We start from the raw sequence: 16,632 nt of genomic DNA, 5'->3' as shown, positions 1-16,632 counted from the left end.
TATAACACTAACCACTTAAAAAATATATAATGTGGTCAGCTGCTGTAGCACATGCCTGTAATTCCAGCACCGGAGAGGCTGAGGCAGGAGGATCATGAGTTCAACACTAGCTTGGGGTACATAAGAGTTCAACCATAAAATATCACATGCCAACAAACTTTGGCTCAAAATACAACTTGGGCATACACAGTGAGGCCTTGTCTCAAAAAAACACAAAAACCCCCACCACAACCATGTTTAACTATATTTTTGCAAATTATATTAAATATTTCTTAGTAACTATACAGTTTTAACTTATCTAAGCATCCCAGTCAAAGATTATGCAACATACATTACACATACAGGCCACATGACTTGTTATGCAATAACTGCTAGAATATTCACCAAAGGACATTTCATTCTCACTCTAATCAGAAAATTAAGATCTAGGGGTGTTGGGGAGGCAAATAGAGGGAATTGAACTCAAGTTGTTTGGACTGGGCTACATCCCCAGCCTTCTATTTTTGTATTTTAAGACAGGGTCTCATTAAGGTGCTAAGTTACCCACCCTGGGGAGGAACTTTAAATCCTCCTTACTCAGTCTCTCAGAGTGCTGGGATGACAGAGTGCATCACATCACTTGCTCAGGGTGTTTTAAAGGGGGTGTTTCTTTCTGTAACATCAAAAATGAAATATTTTGTATTTCAAATGGCTCCTCATAAAATACTAGATGAAAAGAGATTTCACTTCAGTAAATCTTTATTTAGCTTTTTTTTTTTTGGTACCGGGGATCAAACTTGGGTCCTTGCCCTTGAGCAGCAGGCAGCGAAACCACTGAGCTAAATCCCCAGCCCCACTTCAGTAAATCTTAACATTGAATATCTCTGTAAATAAACAGCCTAATTTTGTGGAATTGCATCAAATCCTACATGTAAGTAATTCAGCTTCACAAACCTTTTGAGCAAGATAAATTACATTTATTAAACCTTAACATGTTCACAACCAGGCCATGGTTTGTACACTGCTGGGCAGCTTGATCCACCCATGTTACAGGCATGAATGTCCCATCATATAGCTTTTTATTAATTTTATTAGTAAACAGATTAACAACAGTGATGAAATCTGTTTGTAACGCCTATGGTATAAGCCACCCGATGAAACAGTCATGCAAATATCACCAATGGTTCAAGCCAGTGAGAACATTAAGGTAAATGTAGCGACATTTAAATTTCATGAATCTGTATTTAATTATCCAATTACATTTGATTTATTTACATAAAATTAACTTTTTACAAAAAGAAATTGTCTTTTCATATCTGGGAACTTACTTGGTGAATCAGAATAAATGGCCAGTTTTCTAAATGACACACACTGCTCAACACATTTGTGATTTCTACAAATCAAACATTTCTTGCACAAAAAAATTGTGTATTTGGTTTTTTAAAAAAAAGATGATTGCCAATTTTACTGCTTTAGATGCATTGCTTCTATCTAAAAATCTATAACCCTTTGATCATTATCCTTTTCTTCACTTTCAATATATTCCATATGACTCATAAATTAGTTTACAGTCTGAGGTTTAAAAAAAAGCGATGGCCAGGGCTGGGGATTCAGCTCAGTGGTGCCACCACCTGCCTTGCAAGTGCAAGGTCCCGAGTTTGATCCCCAGTACTTAAAAAAAAAGGGATGGCCAGAAGATGGCACATGCCTATAATCCCAGCACTTCAGAGGCTGAGCCAGGAGGATCTCTGCAGAGTTCAAGGCCAGCCTGGGCTACACAGTGAGTTCAAGGCCAGCCTGAACTACATAGTGGAACCTGGTCTCAAAGGAAAAAAAAAAAAAAGGGATGAAATTTATCAAGGTATCCCCTTCAGTATTTTAAAGGGTACCACCAAGTACAGTCCAGCTTTTTCCTTATTTAAATTATTACTTTTACAGGATATAGTGTGATGTGTTGATACATATATTCAATCTGGGATAATTAAGTTAATTAACATATCCTCACTTTTTTGTGTGTGGTGATCAATTTATTTCTCTCTTTTTTTTTTGGTACCAAGGATCCAACTCAGGTCCTTGTGCTTTCGAGGCAGGCAGGCAGGCAGGCAGGCAGGCAGGCAGGCAGGCAGGCGGCAGCACCGCTGAGCTAAATCCCCGCCCCTGATTTATTTCTCTCAACAGGACCTATCCCTAGGGCATGGTGGTCAATGCCTGAAATTTCACCACTCTGGGAAGCTAAGGCAGGATGATCTCAAAGTCTAGCCCACTCTGGGCAATTTACTGACTTGGTGAGACACTGTCTCAAAATGAAAAATAAAAAAAGAGCTGGGGATGTAGTTTAGTGCAAAGGCTCTGGATTCAACCACTAGTACACAAAAAAACCCGACAAAAAACAAAAAACCAGAACCTATCTATACGATTATAATTCAAAAAGAATAGTCTAATATTAATAGTGGAGCGGCAGGGTTACTGTGAATTGAATAACTTTGCAGAAGTTTTCCTAATGGTATTAAGTAAAATAATGTAATGTAAAAGTCGGGGACCATCATGTGATGTTTACACAAACCATAAATACACCACTGTAGTCTACATTTGGAAATATCCTGAGAGTCCCTTCTCAATACTTTTCAGTTTCTGCATTAAATGGGTAGAGCCACTATAAATAACAACCGTTACTAGTAACCTATTCCTCCCGGCAGGCATGGTGCTAGCCACTTAACATTTTTCATCCACTTAATCCTCAGAGGAACACTGTAAGATGCATTACTATCTGCATTTAACAGATGAGAAAGCAAAGGCTCAAAAAGGATACAAGGCTGCTAAGGGGCTGATGCAGATTTCAAATCCAGAGTATCTTGACATCAGAATCCATGCTTATATTAAACTATACTACCTATTAAAGACATAAGCATAAAAATCAAGAAGTTTCTCAAAGATTTATTCAACATTCTTAGGTTCTCCACGCATAACTACTTCTCTGCAACAAATACAACTGATTGTAGTAACACACTTACCTATTGTAAATTAAATCAATCTTGCCAAAGAGATAGGATTTATAAGGTGACTCCAATTCTTATCTCAAAGAAATATCAGAAAATTCATTCCACTCATGCTAAAAAAGGCCTCACCTCTTCCATATCATACAAAGGTTCTTGGTTTTCTGTTTCTACTTGGTTTAGTTTGAGAAAGGGTCTATGTAGTTCAGGCTGGCCTTGAATTCACTATGTAGCCCACACAGGCTCCAAACTCTCAGTGATCTTCCCACCTCAACTTCCTCAGTACTGGGATTATAGGCACACACCACCACGCCCAGCCTCCATATCATATAAAAGCTCTAATATGAGTACATTCCCTAAAGTTTGTTTTGCCTTATTAGTTTTAGTAGCACTCTCAGATACACCGGTTCAAAAGACAGTCATTCCAAGAAAAAAGATATTACAAAAGGAGCCACACAAGTAGGCACTTTTCTTAATACTGTACTTATATGCAACATTCTTCAAAAAAGATTTGGATTTCTGTTAATCTATTGTTTTCTCCAAGTCTTACTCATCCCTGTTACTCTACTACAGCAAGGACTAAGAGTCACAAGCTACCTATTTTCTCCAAGAAAGCATCCGTGTTTGAATCACTGGTGTAACCAAACCAGTCTGACAGCTAGTTGCCTGTTAAATAAGGATTGTCATCTAAAAGGTGGAAGAAGCGCTCCCATCTCTCTTCAGAACCGTTCTCAAACTCAGCCCTGGCAAGTACAAAATCTTCAAAGACTCAATCAGATCAACTTTTGGTGTCTAAGTCAGGATTGAAGAGAAATCTTTCACTATTTCTTCTCCAACAAAAGAGGCAAAACTGAATAACCATCTTTCTACTCAATCAGGGCTGAATAAACACATTTTACAAGTTCTCACGGCAATTTCCCTCCCAGACACCCATTCCCTGAGCCTGAGCTATGTTCCTGTCTAGTCCCTTCCCTTCTCTCCAAGTGAGAAACGCCTAACCACTGTTTCTCAAGATAAAACTTTATGCTTACTGCAGATCCATCTTAGCAACTAGCTTAAAACAAAGAGCTCTGGAAAATCAAAGACTTTCTTACTCCTCGACTTAATAAAACTAGGTACTAGTGCGGACTAGGTGGAATTGTCTGTCCCTCCCTATCTTCTATCCATGAGCTCAGTAATCAGCCTGGTCTTCGACCCTCGCACAAGTGAAAATAAATAAGACGGGTCAAGCGGCCTACAGCATCCAGGAAGGCGGCCACACTGGTCTCCTGCTTTCACAATGGGTCCCAAGTGGCAACTTAAGAGAGGCTCTTCATTCTTTTGCTTTCTCAAAAAAACAGACTCGCCAAAATCCCACCCTTAAGAAAGTGACAGACTGGAGTTAACCCTCTGGCTACTGGCACAGACCACAAGGGAGGGAAACCACAACAGCCCCTACACACACACACACACTTTGAAAATGTGACAAGCTCGATTTAACCCTTTCAAAGCATCGGCCGCACTAAAGGCACAGTCCTTTTAAGGCTAAATGTAATTAAGCCTTCAGCTGCTGATCTCCGATTCACAATCTCCGCTGCTGCCAGCCCCAGGAAATTCCCAACTCCTGGCCCCCGAGAGGCGACAAGCCGGCTGGGCAGCCCCCTCTCACGCCACCGATCCCTCACGCAGAGAGCGGAGGGCCTAAGTCTGGCCTGGAGGGAGGGGCCCAGCCGGCTCGCTGGCTGAGAAACCGAGGCGGTGAGCTGGCGGGTGCTCACCGCGATGACATTGACGAAGGTGGTCTTGCCGGAGTACTGCAGCCCCACGAGGGTCAGCTCCATCTCCTCCTTCCAGAAGAGCGAGCGGAACCAGTCCAGCAGGCGGGAGATGAGCGCCAGCATGGTAAGGGCCTGGAGAGGACAGGAGGGAGGGCGGGCAAACGGCGACGGAGACGACTTCCACACGAACGAGCCTCGGCCTGGACCCCTTAACGGCTCCAGAGAACCCTGGAGCGACCCTGGCAGACACGGGAGGGCGGCGGCGGCCGGAGTCAGGAAGCCGAGCGGGTCATATGACTCGACCTACCCCACAAGCCCGTCCCGACACCGCCGCCAGCGCGCACTGCAAGAGCGGCGCAGCCTTCCTTTTCAATCACGACCGCCGCCTGCAGCGCCACCTGGTGCTACCAGCTCACAGTACATTATACTGGCATTCTGTTTATGGCCTCCCTGTAGAACTCCCTTATTCATTGTTGGTTCGTTAGTTGTTCAATCATTATTTGTTCATTCATCCGTCCATTCATTCACTTATCCATTCCATTTTTCTATAAGGGTTCATTGACAATGTACTCTGAAGGAAGACTTGAAGACGATGGAGGATTCAGCATAGAATATAAATCTCCAGCCTGTGTTTTAGGGAATAGCAAAGAAGAGAAGCAGCAAGTGTTTATGAGTAGGGAACTGGTTAAAGCAGAATGTGTCCTCAAGGCCAATATACGTAGCTTTCTGTGCCTTATATCTTATCTAGGCTACCTAACTTTAGGGCAAATAGCACTCACAGCCTTAATTGTAGCATCTCATCCTTGGTCCCAGCATCACTCTCCTTAGATCCAGCCACCTCCAAAAAGCCCCGCCTATGACTGTGTGAGGCTTTGGGGAGACATCTAGATACAAGCTATAACATTCCTATTTTCCGTCACTTTATAATGTGACCTCTTTGTGTATAGGGATGTAGTTTGGTGCTAGAGCACTTGCCTGGCATGTATACTACCTTAAGTTTCATCTGAGCACTGGCAAAAAAAAAAAAGTGAACATTTTTAGAAATAGGGTCATTACAGATATTATCAGTTGAGATCATACTGGAATGGGGTGGACATTTGATGCACTATGACTGGTGTCCTTTCAAAAGGAGAACAGACACAGTTACCAAAAAGCAAAGGCCATGTGACAAGCAAGGCAGAGATGGAAGTGTGGCAGGTGTGAGTCAGGCAACACCAAGGATTGCAAACAAGCTCCAGAAGCTGAAAGAGATGAAGAATTCTCCTCTGGAGCCTTCAGAGAAAGCCTTGCCCTGTGAGACTCTGACTCCAGACATCAGTCTCTACAAGTGTGAAACAATACATTTTGCGGTTCAGCCACCCAGTTTCTGGCACTTCTTTATGGCAGTCCTCACAAACTAACACAGATGGCAAGAGGGGAAGAAGTGTTGGAGCAGAGATCAGGGGCTACAGCCTTAGCTTAGGGAGTGAAGGTGATGGCTGGGACTATGCCTTTGTCAGCTCTTGGTTGTGGGCTGCCACATGGCCTCCTGTCCAACAGGAGAGACAGACAATGAACAAGTAAACACATAAGGTAACTTTATTTTTTTGTATTTAATTTGCAGTGCCAGAGTTCACAACTAGGCCCTCATGCTTGTAGGGCAACGCTGTCACTGGGCTACATCCATAGCCTAAGCTAATTTATTTTTTTAGTACATGAATGTAGTACATAATGATTATATTCATTGTGAGAAGTTGGAACATATACATAATACATATTAATCTTTTTACAACCCTTTTCCCCTGCTTTCTCTCACGCCTGCTACATTTTTGCTACCCTCCCTCCCTGATTTGCCATCTTTTTTCCCTCATTATCTGTGTTTTATTTTGCTCATCATTTATATTTTCAGTTTCTCAAATAAGACAAACCATGTGATATTTAAGTTTATGTGTCTGATTTCTTTCACTTAACTTTATGGTCTCAAGGTGCATCCATTTTCCTACAAATGACTCAAGGTTATCCTTCTCTGTGCCAGAGTAGTACTCCATTTATTTATTTGGACTTGCTATGTTTTTCTGATGTGGGTATTCACAGCCATATCCTTCCCTCTTAGGCCTGTTTTCATTATGTCCCATAGGTTTGGGTATGTTGTACTGGAATTGTTGTTTGATTCTAGGAACGCTCTAGTTTCTTCCTGGATTTTTTTTTTTCTGTGACCCATTTATGGTTCAAAAGAGTATTATTAAGTGGGAGAGGTAGGGGAAAGGAAAGAAGAGAATGGAATTAATATGAGAAAATGAAAAAAAGGAAACAAAGTCTTTGTAAATAGGGATGGATGGAGGGGTTGAAGGGAGGGCAGGGGAAGGGGGAAAAAATAAGAACCAAGAGAGTATGTAAAGGTGCATATCTCCAATGATGAATGTCATTATATTGCACATCTAAAATGTACCAATAAAAGGATATACAAAAAAAAGAGTATCATTTAATTTCTATGTGTTTGTATAGTTTCTGTGGTTTCTTTCAGCATTGATTTCTAGTTTTATTATGAGTTAATATATTCATGGGATAATTTCAGTTCTTTTGCATTTACTTAAACATTTATGGGTTAGCATGTGGTCTCTTTTGAAGAAAGTCCCAGTGCTCCTAGGAAGAATGTATTCTATTGTTGTTGTGTGGAACAATCTATTAAGTCCATTTGCTCAAAGATTCGGTTCAACCTTGATATTTCTTTGTTGATTTTCTTTTTTGTCCAGTTTATGTGTCTATTTGTGACAGTGGGTCATTCTGCATATTGTTGAGTTTTGTTTCATGATTAATTCTGCCAATCTGTGCCATTTGATTGGGGAATTCAGATCGATCATATTGAGAGTTATTACTGAAAGGTACTGGCTTATTCCTGTCATTGCATTATTCTCCTGTTGCTGATTTCCTTCCCTGGCCCCACTTCCTGCTTAACTGCTCACCCTGCCTTGTGTATGTATTCTGTTAGATTTTTTTTTTTTTGGCATTGCTGCTTCTATGTATCTTTCTAGGATATCGTTGACAATTTTTTGTAGCATGAGTTTGGTGCTCATGAATTTCTTAAGGTACTCTTTATCATGGAAATACTTTATTTTTTATCAATTTTGAAAGAAAGTTTTATGGTATATATAAATTAGATTAGAAGTTGTTATCTTTTGGAGTTCCAAACACTTCACCTTAAGTGCTCCTGGCCTTTAAGTTTTGTGTTGAGAAATCTGGTGTAATTCTAATGGGTTTACCTTTATATGTGGCTCATTTCTTTTCTCTAATAGCAGTTTAGATTCTATCCCTGTGTTGGACTTCTGGGATTATGACTGTGATGTGGAGAGGTTTGCTTTTGATCATGGCTATTTGGGGTTTTCTATGCCTCACTTATCTGTATGTTTAATTCTTTCCCCACATTTTGAAAGTTTTCTGCTATTATTTCTGTAAACTGGTTTTTATGCCCTTTGTGCTGTCCTCTGATTTTTCACTTATTCCAATTTGTTTTAGATTATTCTTCTTTGTGTTATCTAGCAGCTGTTGAATCCATTTTTCATGTTCTCTTTTTGTTTTTAAGGTATTTCTGAGTAATTGGTATTTGAAAGCCACCCTATCTTCTCTCTCTTTTTTTTTTTTTTGGTACCGGAGATCGAACTCAGGACCTTGTGTTTCCAAGACAGGCACAGCGCCACCGAGCTAAATCCCCGACCCTTACATCCCTATCTTCTAATCTGATATCCTAATCCTAATCTGGCATTCATAGGTCATATCAGCTGCCCATACTTCCTAAATAATTTTTAATCTCCTGGATTTCTGTTTGGAACTTTTTCATGGAGTTTAGTTTGTTGCTAGACTGGTGATTCATATTCTCTATCATTTTGTGTAGCTCAGCTAGCTATTTTTTTTTGTACAGGGGATCAAACTCAGAACCTTGCGCTTTCGAGGCAGGCGGTGGCACCACTAAGGTAAATCTCTGGCCCTCAGCTAGCTTTTTATTAGTGTCTTCTGTAAACCCACAGGTTGTATTTTTTTTAATGGGGTTTTGCTATGTAGTTCAGGCTGGCCTTGAACTCACTAAGTAGGCCAAGCTGGCCTCAAACTAGTGGTGATCCTCCTGCCTCAGTCTGTCAAGTGCTGGAATTACACCATCACGTGCAGCTTGTTTTTTTTTTATTACCTCCATTATCTGATCAGTTATACTTTCTGTGAACCTGCCAAGCATAAGATTGATCTGGGTTTTTTTGTTTGTTTTGTTTTGGTACCCAGGATCAAACTTGGACCCTTCCGCTTTTGAGGCAGGCAGCAGAACCACTGAGCTAAATCCCCGGCCCAAGATTGATCTGTTTTTTAATCTCCTCTGTTATCCCTTCAAATAACTCACCTGGGTGGCTTTTGCTTTCCTCCCTCTCAATGCCCTATAGCTAAGCTTTGTGAGAATTGAGAGTTTTGGGAGGCATTTTGTTTCCTTGTCCTCTCATATTTCTATTTTTTTATTGTTGATTTATTCATTTTCATTTATTTTATGCTTGGGTATGCAATTGCTTATAATAGGAAGACTTTATTGCTAACATGAAGATCTCTTTAATCTTTTTTAAATGATGCACTCAGTGCATGGCTAACAATAGTCCTCTGCCTCTATTCCAAGATCTGATCATATCTGTTAATATGAGAGAGGAGGGATACAGTGTAATTGGTCCAACTCCTGGATCTCCAAGAATGAACTAAAACATTGTTATTGTCACAAAGATTATTCAGGTATTGGCATACAAAGAAAAGCTATTAAGAGCAACAACTATGTACCACTGGCGATATGAAGTAATCAACGACATTAATATCATCCAAGACAAAACAGAGATAGATATTTAATGAGAACAATTAATGTACCACCCTTAACCTTAGAAATCTACAATTATAATATAAACCCTAAGACAAATCAAATATTGACTTCAAAACTATACCTCCACTAATGATAAAAAAGAATCAATAGTAGTAACATAGCTAACTATCTAAAGATTAATAAAACTTAAAGTTTATACTATTAAAGACAGAGGGTTGGATACAGGAGAAAGCAAAAAAAATTTTGAAATATTAAGCAATGAGAGATGAGGAGAAAAAAGTTGGACAAAGGATCCTAATATAGAGCAGAAAGATTTTTATAAAATTACATAAAAGTAACAAATGAGAAAGAGAAGACAAAAGAAAAAAGGAATAATATGAAGAATATACATAGAAAAATTTAAAAGATAAGGAGGAAATAAAAGAAAAAAAGAAGTGAGAAAAAGAACACAGAGAAAACAATGTCCAGAACAGAGAACAAAAATTTTTTCTCTGTATTTTTTTTTTTTTTTTGGTACCGGGGATCGAACTCAGGTCCTTAAGCTTGTGCAGCAGGTGGAGAAACCATTGAGCTAAATCCCCGGCCCTCTCTGTATTTTTGAATATGTGTTTTCCTTCCAGAACTCGCAGTTTTGGAATCCAGGAAGTCACAGTTTTCTCTTATAGCCTGTGGGCTTGTGGGCTGTGCCTCCTATTCCAGAGAAAAAGAGGACTTGAACATTCTTCAAACTACAATTTTTTTTTTTTTTTTGGTACCAGAGATTGAACTCGGGACCTTGCGCTTGTGAGGCAGGTGCCAGAACCACTGAGCTAAATCCCCGGCCCTATCTTCAAACTGCAATTATCATAACTCTTTCCACTTCTAAAAGTATTATTCAATGGAAAAACCATTCCTCAACTGCTGGTTTTACTTTCCCTGTCAAAGAACCCTATAAACTGTTCATATTGTAAAAGCACATGATGATTATTTTTAAAAATCAAACAGGGTAGGGCTGGGGATTTAGCTCAGTGGTTTCACTGCCTGCTGCGCAAGCTCAAAGACCTGAGTTCGATCCCTGGTACCAAAAAAAAAAAAAAAAAAAAAAATCAAACAGGGACTGAGGGACTGCAGATTTAGCTCAGTGGTTCTGCTGCCTGTTTCATAAGTATAAGGTCCTGAGTTTGATCCCCGGTACCAAAAAAAAAAAAAAAAAAATCAAACAATACAAAGGTATAATAAGAAAAACTGTTTCACTGCATCTTTAATCATGCATCTCTGAAGTGATAAATTTAACAGTTTAGGCCACTGTGCTCTTTCTTTCACAGTGGTACACTTTCACTCTACAGAGCATACTTCTTTCCCTACTTTTAATAAATGTAAAACCTTGATACACATTTCACTGGTTTGTCCAGTTCTTTGTTAATGACAACATGAACCTAGAAAGAATCTCTAGAAGGATCCAACAGCATTTCAGAACCCCAGTAACATCGTCTTGTTGAGCCCAGCCAGCCAGGAGGCCTCACAATGCATGCTGGGAAACCACCCTGGAGGATCCCAGTGAACCCAACATTAGGCCGTGTCCCTAAAATGTGGGAGAACTTTGACCCTGACAGTCTGGTAAAAGAACAATACTGTTGTGGTCCAATGTAAACTAGGAACCGGTGAGAGATGGGTACAGAAAGACAATTTAAATTACAATACTATTCTTCAGTGAGATCTTTTTTGCAAAAAGCATGGAAAGTGGTGTGGAATCCCTTATGTTCAGGCTTTATGGTTCTTTATCTGTAGGAAAGGCCCAAGAACTATATACTTAAAGCTGCCTCCAGAAGGAAGAGAAAACTGATATTGATGATTCGGTCCTCAGTTGCCTATCTATCTTTCAGCAGGATATGCCCCCCCCCCCCCCCCCGTTGAATGAAAATAACCACTCTGGGTGGTCTGGTGACAGGAACTGCACCAGAGGTTCGCTCCCCAGGGAGACCCAGTATTCCCCAGCCCTCTCTTCATGCTCCTCAGACAACTTTCAGCCCTGTAGGACACACTAGAAGTGGAGTTTCTTGCTCTTCTAACTCACTGCTCATCCTGCCCCCACAAGAGGTCCCAGGAGTACAGGGGACTACTCAAGCTCAGGTTCCTTCTTCAATGGCAGATATGCAAAGAATGGTTAGGCTGATTTTCAGAAGGTCCTGATAGTTTTGCAGATGAGTTTCAAACTTTTACCCTTGCTTTTAACCTATCAAGCTGAGATGTCCAAGCTGTCCTGGCCAATTTCTGTACCCCAGATGAAAAACAAAGAATCCCAGACAAGGCTAGAAGATGTGCAGGTAAAAAATATGCTGCAGAAAGAGAAGGAAATCACCCCAGAGAGGTTGTTCTCCCTCTGACAGAACCATACTGGGGTTATAATCCTAGCAGTCTAACATGATAACTACTTTTATCATGGGAATTAAAATATGCATTAAGAAACCTATTAATTATGAAAGGTTGAGTGAGGTTACACAGGGCAAAGGAAAATCCAGCTGTCTTCCATAGCCAATTAATAGAAGCTTTCCGTAAATCTACAAACCTAAATCCAGCTTCCAAGGGGGGACAGACATTGATGAGATAGCATTTTATTAGTCAATCAGCCCCAGATATTTGGTGCAAATTACAAAAAATTCAGATCAGCCCCCAGACCTCCATGGCCCAATTTCTGGACACAGCCTTTACTGTGTTCAACAGTCAGAATCTAGATGAGGATGAAAGGAATAAGGCTGGAGAGAGAGAGAGAGAGAGAGAGAGAGACAGGCCAAAATTATGGCTGTCACAATTGGCAATGCTTTAAGCACACCCTAGTTGTCCAAGGGAAAACTCAAAACCAATCAGGGAAAGAGTTACTTCTTTAAATGGAAGAAAACTGAATGTTGGGCACATAAGTGTACCAAGCCACCGCCCAACCAGCTCCATGTGTCAGGGGCTGGTGTGCCTGACTCATGGCACTGGAGCACTGACTCTCTCCACTCCAAGAGGTGCCAAAAGCCTCATCTTCTGGTATGATGAAGAGGATTGAAGGGGCCTGGAATGATCTGCAATGCCCCTGTCTATGGTTATCTCCATCTTCTGTGAGAAACCCTGGGGGACCCTGGATGTCATGGGTAAGTATATTCAATCTCTTGTATATACAAAAATGTCTTAGTCTGTTTTAACTTCATTCTCTGGAGAACCTTCCTTTAGATCTATATCCATAATTAGGGTCAAAGAGACCCTAATTCTTTACATCTGCTCTCTCTGATGTGTCAATTCAAAGGTCAAATGTTCAACCATGAGGTTTTTTTTTTTTGTACCGGGGATCGAACTCGGGACCTTCCACATATGAGGCAGGCAGCAGAACCACTGAGCTAAATCTCTGGCCCCAACCATGAGTTTTTAATTGTCCCATGGTATTCTACTCCCTTACTAGGAAGAGATTTACTAGTAAAAGTGTCTATCTTCAGGGCCGGGGATTTAGCTCAGTGGTTCCACCACCTGCCTCACAAGCACAAGGTCCCGAGTTCGATCCCTAATACCAAATTAAAAAAAAAAAAAAGAATTATCTCTTAGGGCCGGGGATTTAGCTCAGTGGTTTCGCCGCCTGCTATGCAAGTGCAAGGACCAAAGTTTGATCCCCAGTACCCCCCCCACCAAAAAAGTGTCTGTCTTCCTAGACAGGGTGCTCTGATTCATTGCAAAGTACACCAAAGAGACAAGTCTAAAGACTCCTTGGGAAGCAAAAGGCTAATAGGCCAGAATGCAGCCATACAGCCCCTCAAGATCCTAGCCTTATTCCTAGTTCCTGAGGAACAATTAAAAACCAGTCTATACCCCCCAGGAAGACAAATGAGCCTTAGTCAAGGGAGAATTAAAAAGGGACTTTGGCAATATTTAGAAAACAAACCAGTCCTTCTTCAAGGGACACAGTGGAAGGCTACAACAACCCTTCATGATTCTTTGCATATGGGAAGAGATGATATATAGGAAATGTTCACTGAAATGTTCACAGGACTATGACTTGGAGCAACCACCCAATGGATCTTTAAAGCTTGCCCACTTTTGACCAATAATAATGCTCACAAGCCCAAACCACCACCTTTGTTAGAACCTGTACATAGGAGAGGGACTAACCTTGGGGAGGACTGGCAATTAGACTTTATCCATATGCCACCATGTAGGGTATTTAACAGATATTGGTCCTATTAAACACCTTTACAGCCTGGATTGAGGCCTTCCCTACTTGTTCAGAGAAGGCTTTAGAGGCAGTCAAGGTGCTTCTCAAAGAAATCATTCCTTGGTTTGGACTGTCCCAGTCACTTCTGGGTGACAATGTACCTCTCAAGTAACTCAGTGGGTAGGAAAGCCTTTAGGAATAAAGTATCAGCTCCATCTTTATTCTACCTGGAGACCTCAGTCTTTTAGAAAGTTTGAGAGAGCAAACCAGACCCTAAAGCAAGCTCTGGCAATACTTTGCTAAGTCTTCTGAGTCTTGTCTCAGATTATTGCCAATATCCCACATGAAGATTTGAAACACCCCCCAAAACTGGCCTAAATATAAATCCATTTGAAGTGTTATATGGGAGGACTTTTCTATCTTCTGATATGGTAGTTGACCCAGAGATGGCAAGACTCTTTTTTTTTTTAAGACTCTTACAATATCTCATTAATCTAGGTCAAGTACAATAGGCTATCCAACTATAGTGGAACGAAGTCCTTCCAGCTCCTGGCCCAGGGGGCACTTATCTGCTGTCTGCCCTGGAGACCTAGTGCTCATTAAAACTTAGAAAGAAGGGGCTCCTGCAGACCAATTAAAACCAAAATAGAGGGCCAGGGATTTAGCTCAGTGTTTCCACCGCCTGCCTTGCAAGCGCAAGGACCCGAGTTCGATCCCTGGTACCAAAAAAAAAAAAAACCAAAATAGAAAGGGCCCATTTTCTGCTCCTTGCCACACCCACTGCAGAAAAAGTGGCAGAGATAGCTGGATTCACCTTTCTAGGATAAAGCTAGCCCCACCTGAAGTGCCTGAGGAAAAAGACCACCCTTCAGAAGAAAGCTACTCTTGTGAACCTTGGAAGACCTGAGGCTTCTCTTCAAAAAGCAAGACTCCAGTACTACTTGAAGAGCAGATAAGAGTCACTAACGACCCTTCACCCACCACACCTTAAGTGGGCACTGTATTGAGACTCATTTTTAATTAGATTCATGATTCATAATGTTGGTAATTTTGCTAGGGCTATGGCTTTCAGGCACTTTTTTATTTTTAATTTTTTTTCCAGTACTGGGAATTGAACTCAGGACCTTGCTCTTACCAGGCACAGCTGAGCTACATCCCCAGCCCCTCTCTCAGGATCTTTATAGCCTTATATACCTCTTTCTCATGCTTTCTCCACAGAAAGTGTGGAAATCTCTGTCAGATTTGTCATAGTCCACCTTTTAAGGCAGAGCAAGAAATATTCTTACTTGCTCCTTCTTATATCTGGGCTCTGCATCCTCAACCTAATAGTAAAATTTATCCATTCAAGACTTCAGATGATGATTCAGACTATAGCCCATGACTCTCATGACACATTCACCAAGCTTTCTCCTATTGAACAGGAAACTCAACAGTTGTCATTGTTGAGACATTAACTTCTTTCTTGTTGTCTTCTGACTGGTTTTTTCAGCCCAGCTTGTAAGCCACATCCCTAGGTAGTTGAATAGCTCATAACACCCAGTAGGTAGGGTCTGCAGCCCCTTTCAACTAGAAGTAGCCTATGAAAACAGAGACCTTCACACCCTCAGTAGCCCATAAAGAATGATGGCAATTTATGCCTGTCAGGGGAAAAGGAGGTGGAAGATTAGGGCATGGCCAGCTGGCTGAGCAAGTGGACCTGATCTGCCAGCCATGGAGATCCAGGACGCATGTGCCCAAGTCCTGCTGCTGGGACCAATCAGAAAGTGCTATCTTCAACTCTTCTGGTGCAAAATCAAGCAGGTTTTTGATAGAATGGCCTGGGTCTGACCTCTGCCTGAGGAACATGGGATACAAAAGATGGCCACCATTAACCTTGTGGCCTTGAAATGGCAAGGTTTCTGTTTCATTGATAAAGCTTGTTACCACTAGTCCGAGAGGATGGAAGGCACACTAGGAGCCTTGGAGCCAAAGTAAAGCTTTATTTATGCTGACAGACCAGCCTGCGTTCACACACGGGAGACTGGTCCCATCCGACGCTTGAACAAAGTAGATATACAGTTTGGGAGGGGGCGTTACAAGTGAGGTACTCTTGGAGTACATTCATTGGTTACAGAATTTGATTATGCATTAACAGGCAGAATCAAACATGGCATTGGCTCACATATAATACTGGCAGCAGGTTCACTGGGTAATTTAAAATATGGGGTTAATACCTCATTTGTACCTGGACAGAAAGACAAAACTACTTTGGAGACAAAGACATTCCTGAGATGTGGAAGTTGGCTCGGGCATGTCCAGGCATGTGAGGTGGGACAGGCCCGGGCATTTTGAATAAAGAAAATTTTAAGTAGGAAATTTCCTGTAGTAAGTCCTGCTTGAACTACAGGGGGAAAATTCCCCTTTCAGCCTCTGTGCTCTTTTTTTTTTTTTTTTTGTACCAGTGATGGAACTCAGGTCTTTGCACTTGTGCAGCAGGTGGCAAAACCACCAAGCTAAATCCCCAGCCCTCTGTGCTCTTTCTTTCACAGTGGCCAGCTCTCACTCTGCAGAGCATACTTATTTTCTTATTTCCTACATTTAATTGTCCCACATTCACTCTGCAGAGCATACTTATTTTCCCATCTTTAAGAAATGTAAAACCTTGCAACATAAAAACAATTTTTTTAAACCAAATAAACACATGGAGGGGGAAATGGAATAAAATAAACTAAAATTCATTTTAAAAACATATGTTTATAGTGAGGAGAATTTTCTCTTATTTACAAAAAGAGAACATGTTGCAAGTAGTACTCTTTAGCTTTCTTTGTTCATTTAACATACGATTAGATGTATTTTATTAAAAAGAAAGGCATGCATGTAATCCTAGCACTCTGGGAGGCTGAGGCAGGAGGAGTGTAAGTTTGAGCCTACCTGGGAAATTTA

General features: G+C 41.0%; 1 protein-coding gene across 1 annotated transcript in view; it reads right to left on the bottom strand.

The window, feature by feature from the left end:
* The window catches only part of Arl8b (ARF like GTPase 8B), a 47,852-nt gene extending 42,778 nt beyond the window's left edge, over nt 1-5,074 (bottom strand). The window contains exon 1 of the mRNA XM_004854243.4: nt 4,730-5,074. Coding sequence (XP_004854300.1) covers nt 4,730-4,852 — 123 coding nt within the window. The 5' untranslated portion in view covers nt 4,853-5,074. The remainder of the gene's footprint in view (nt 1-4,729) is intronic.
* Between the last annotated feature and the right edge of the window lie 11,558 nt (nt 5,075-16,632).

Source organism: Heterocephalus glaber, unplaced genomic scaffold, assembly GCF_053883595.1.
Source record: "Heterocephalus glaber isolate CG9 unplaced genomic scaffold, H.glaber_assembly_v1.0 deba00001472, whole genome shotgun sequence".
Taxonomy (NCBI): Eukaryota; Metazoa; Chordata; class Mammalia; order Rodentia; family Bathyergidae; genus Heterocephalus; species Heterocephalus glaber.
The sequence above is the reverse complement of the archived record's forward strand: the minus strand, read 5'-3'. Positions and strand labels throughout refer to the sequence as shown.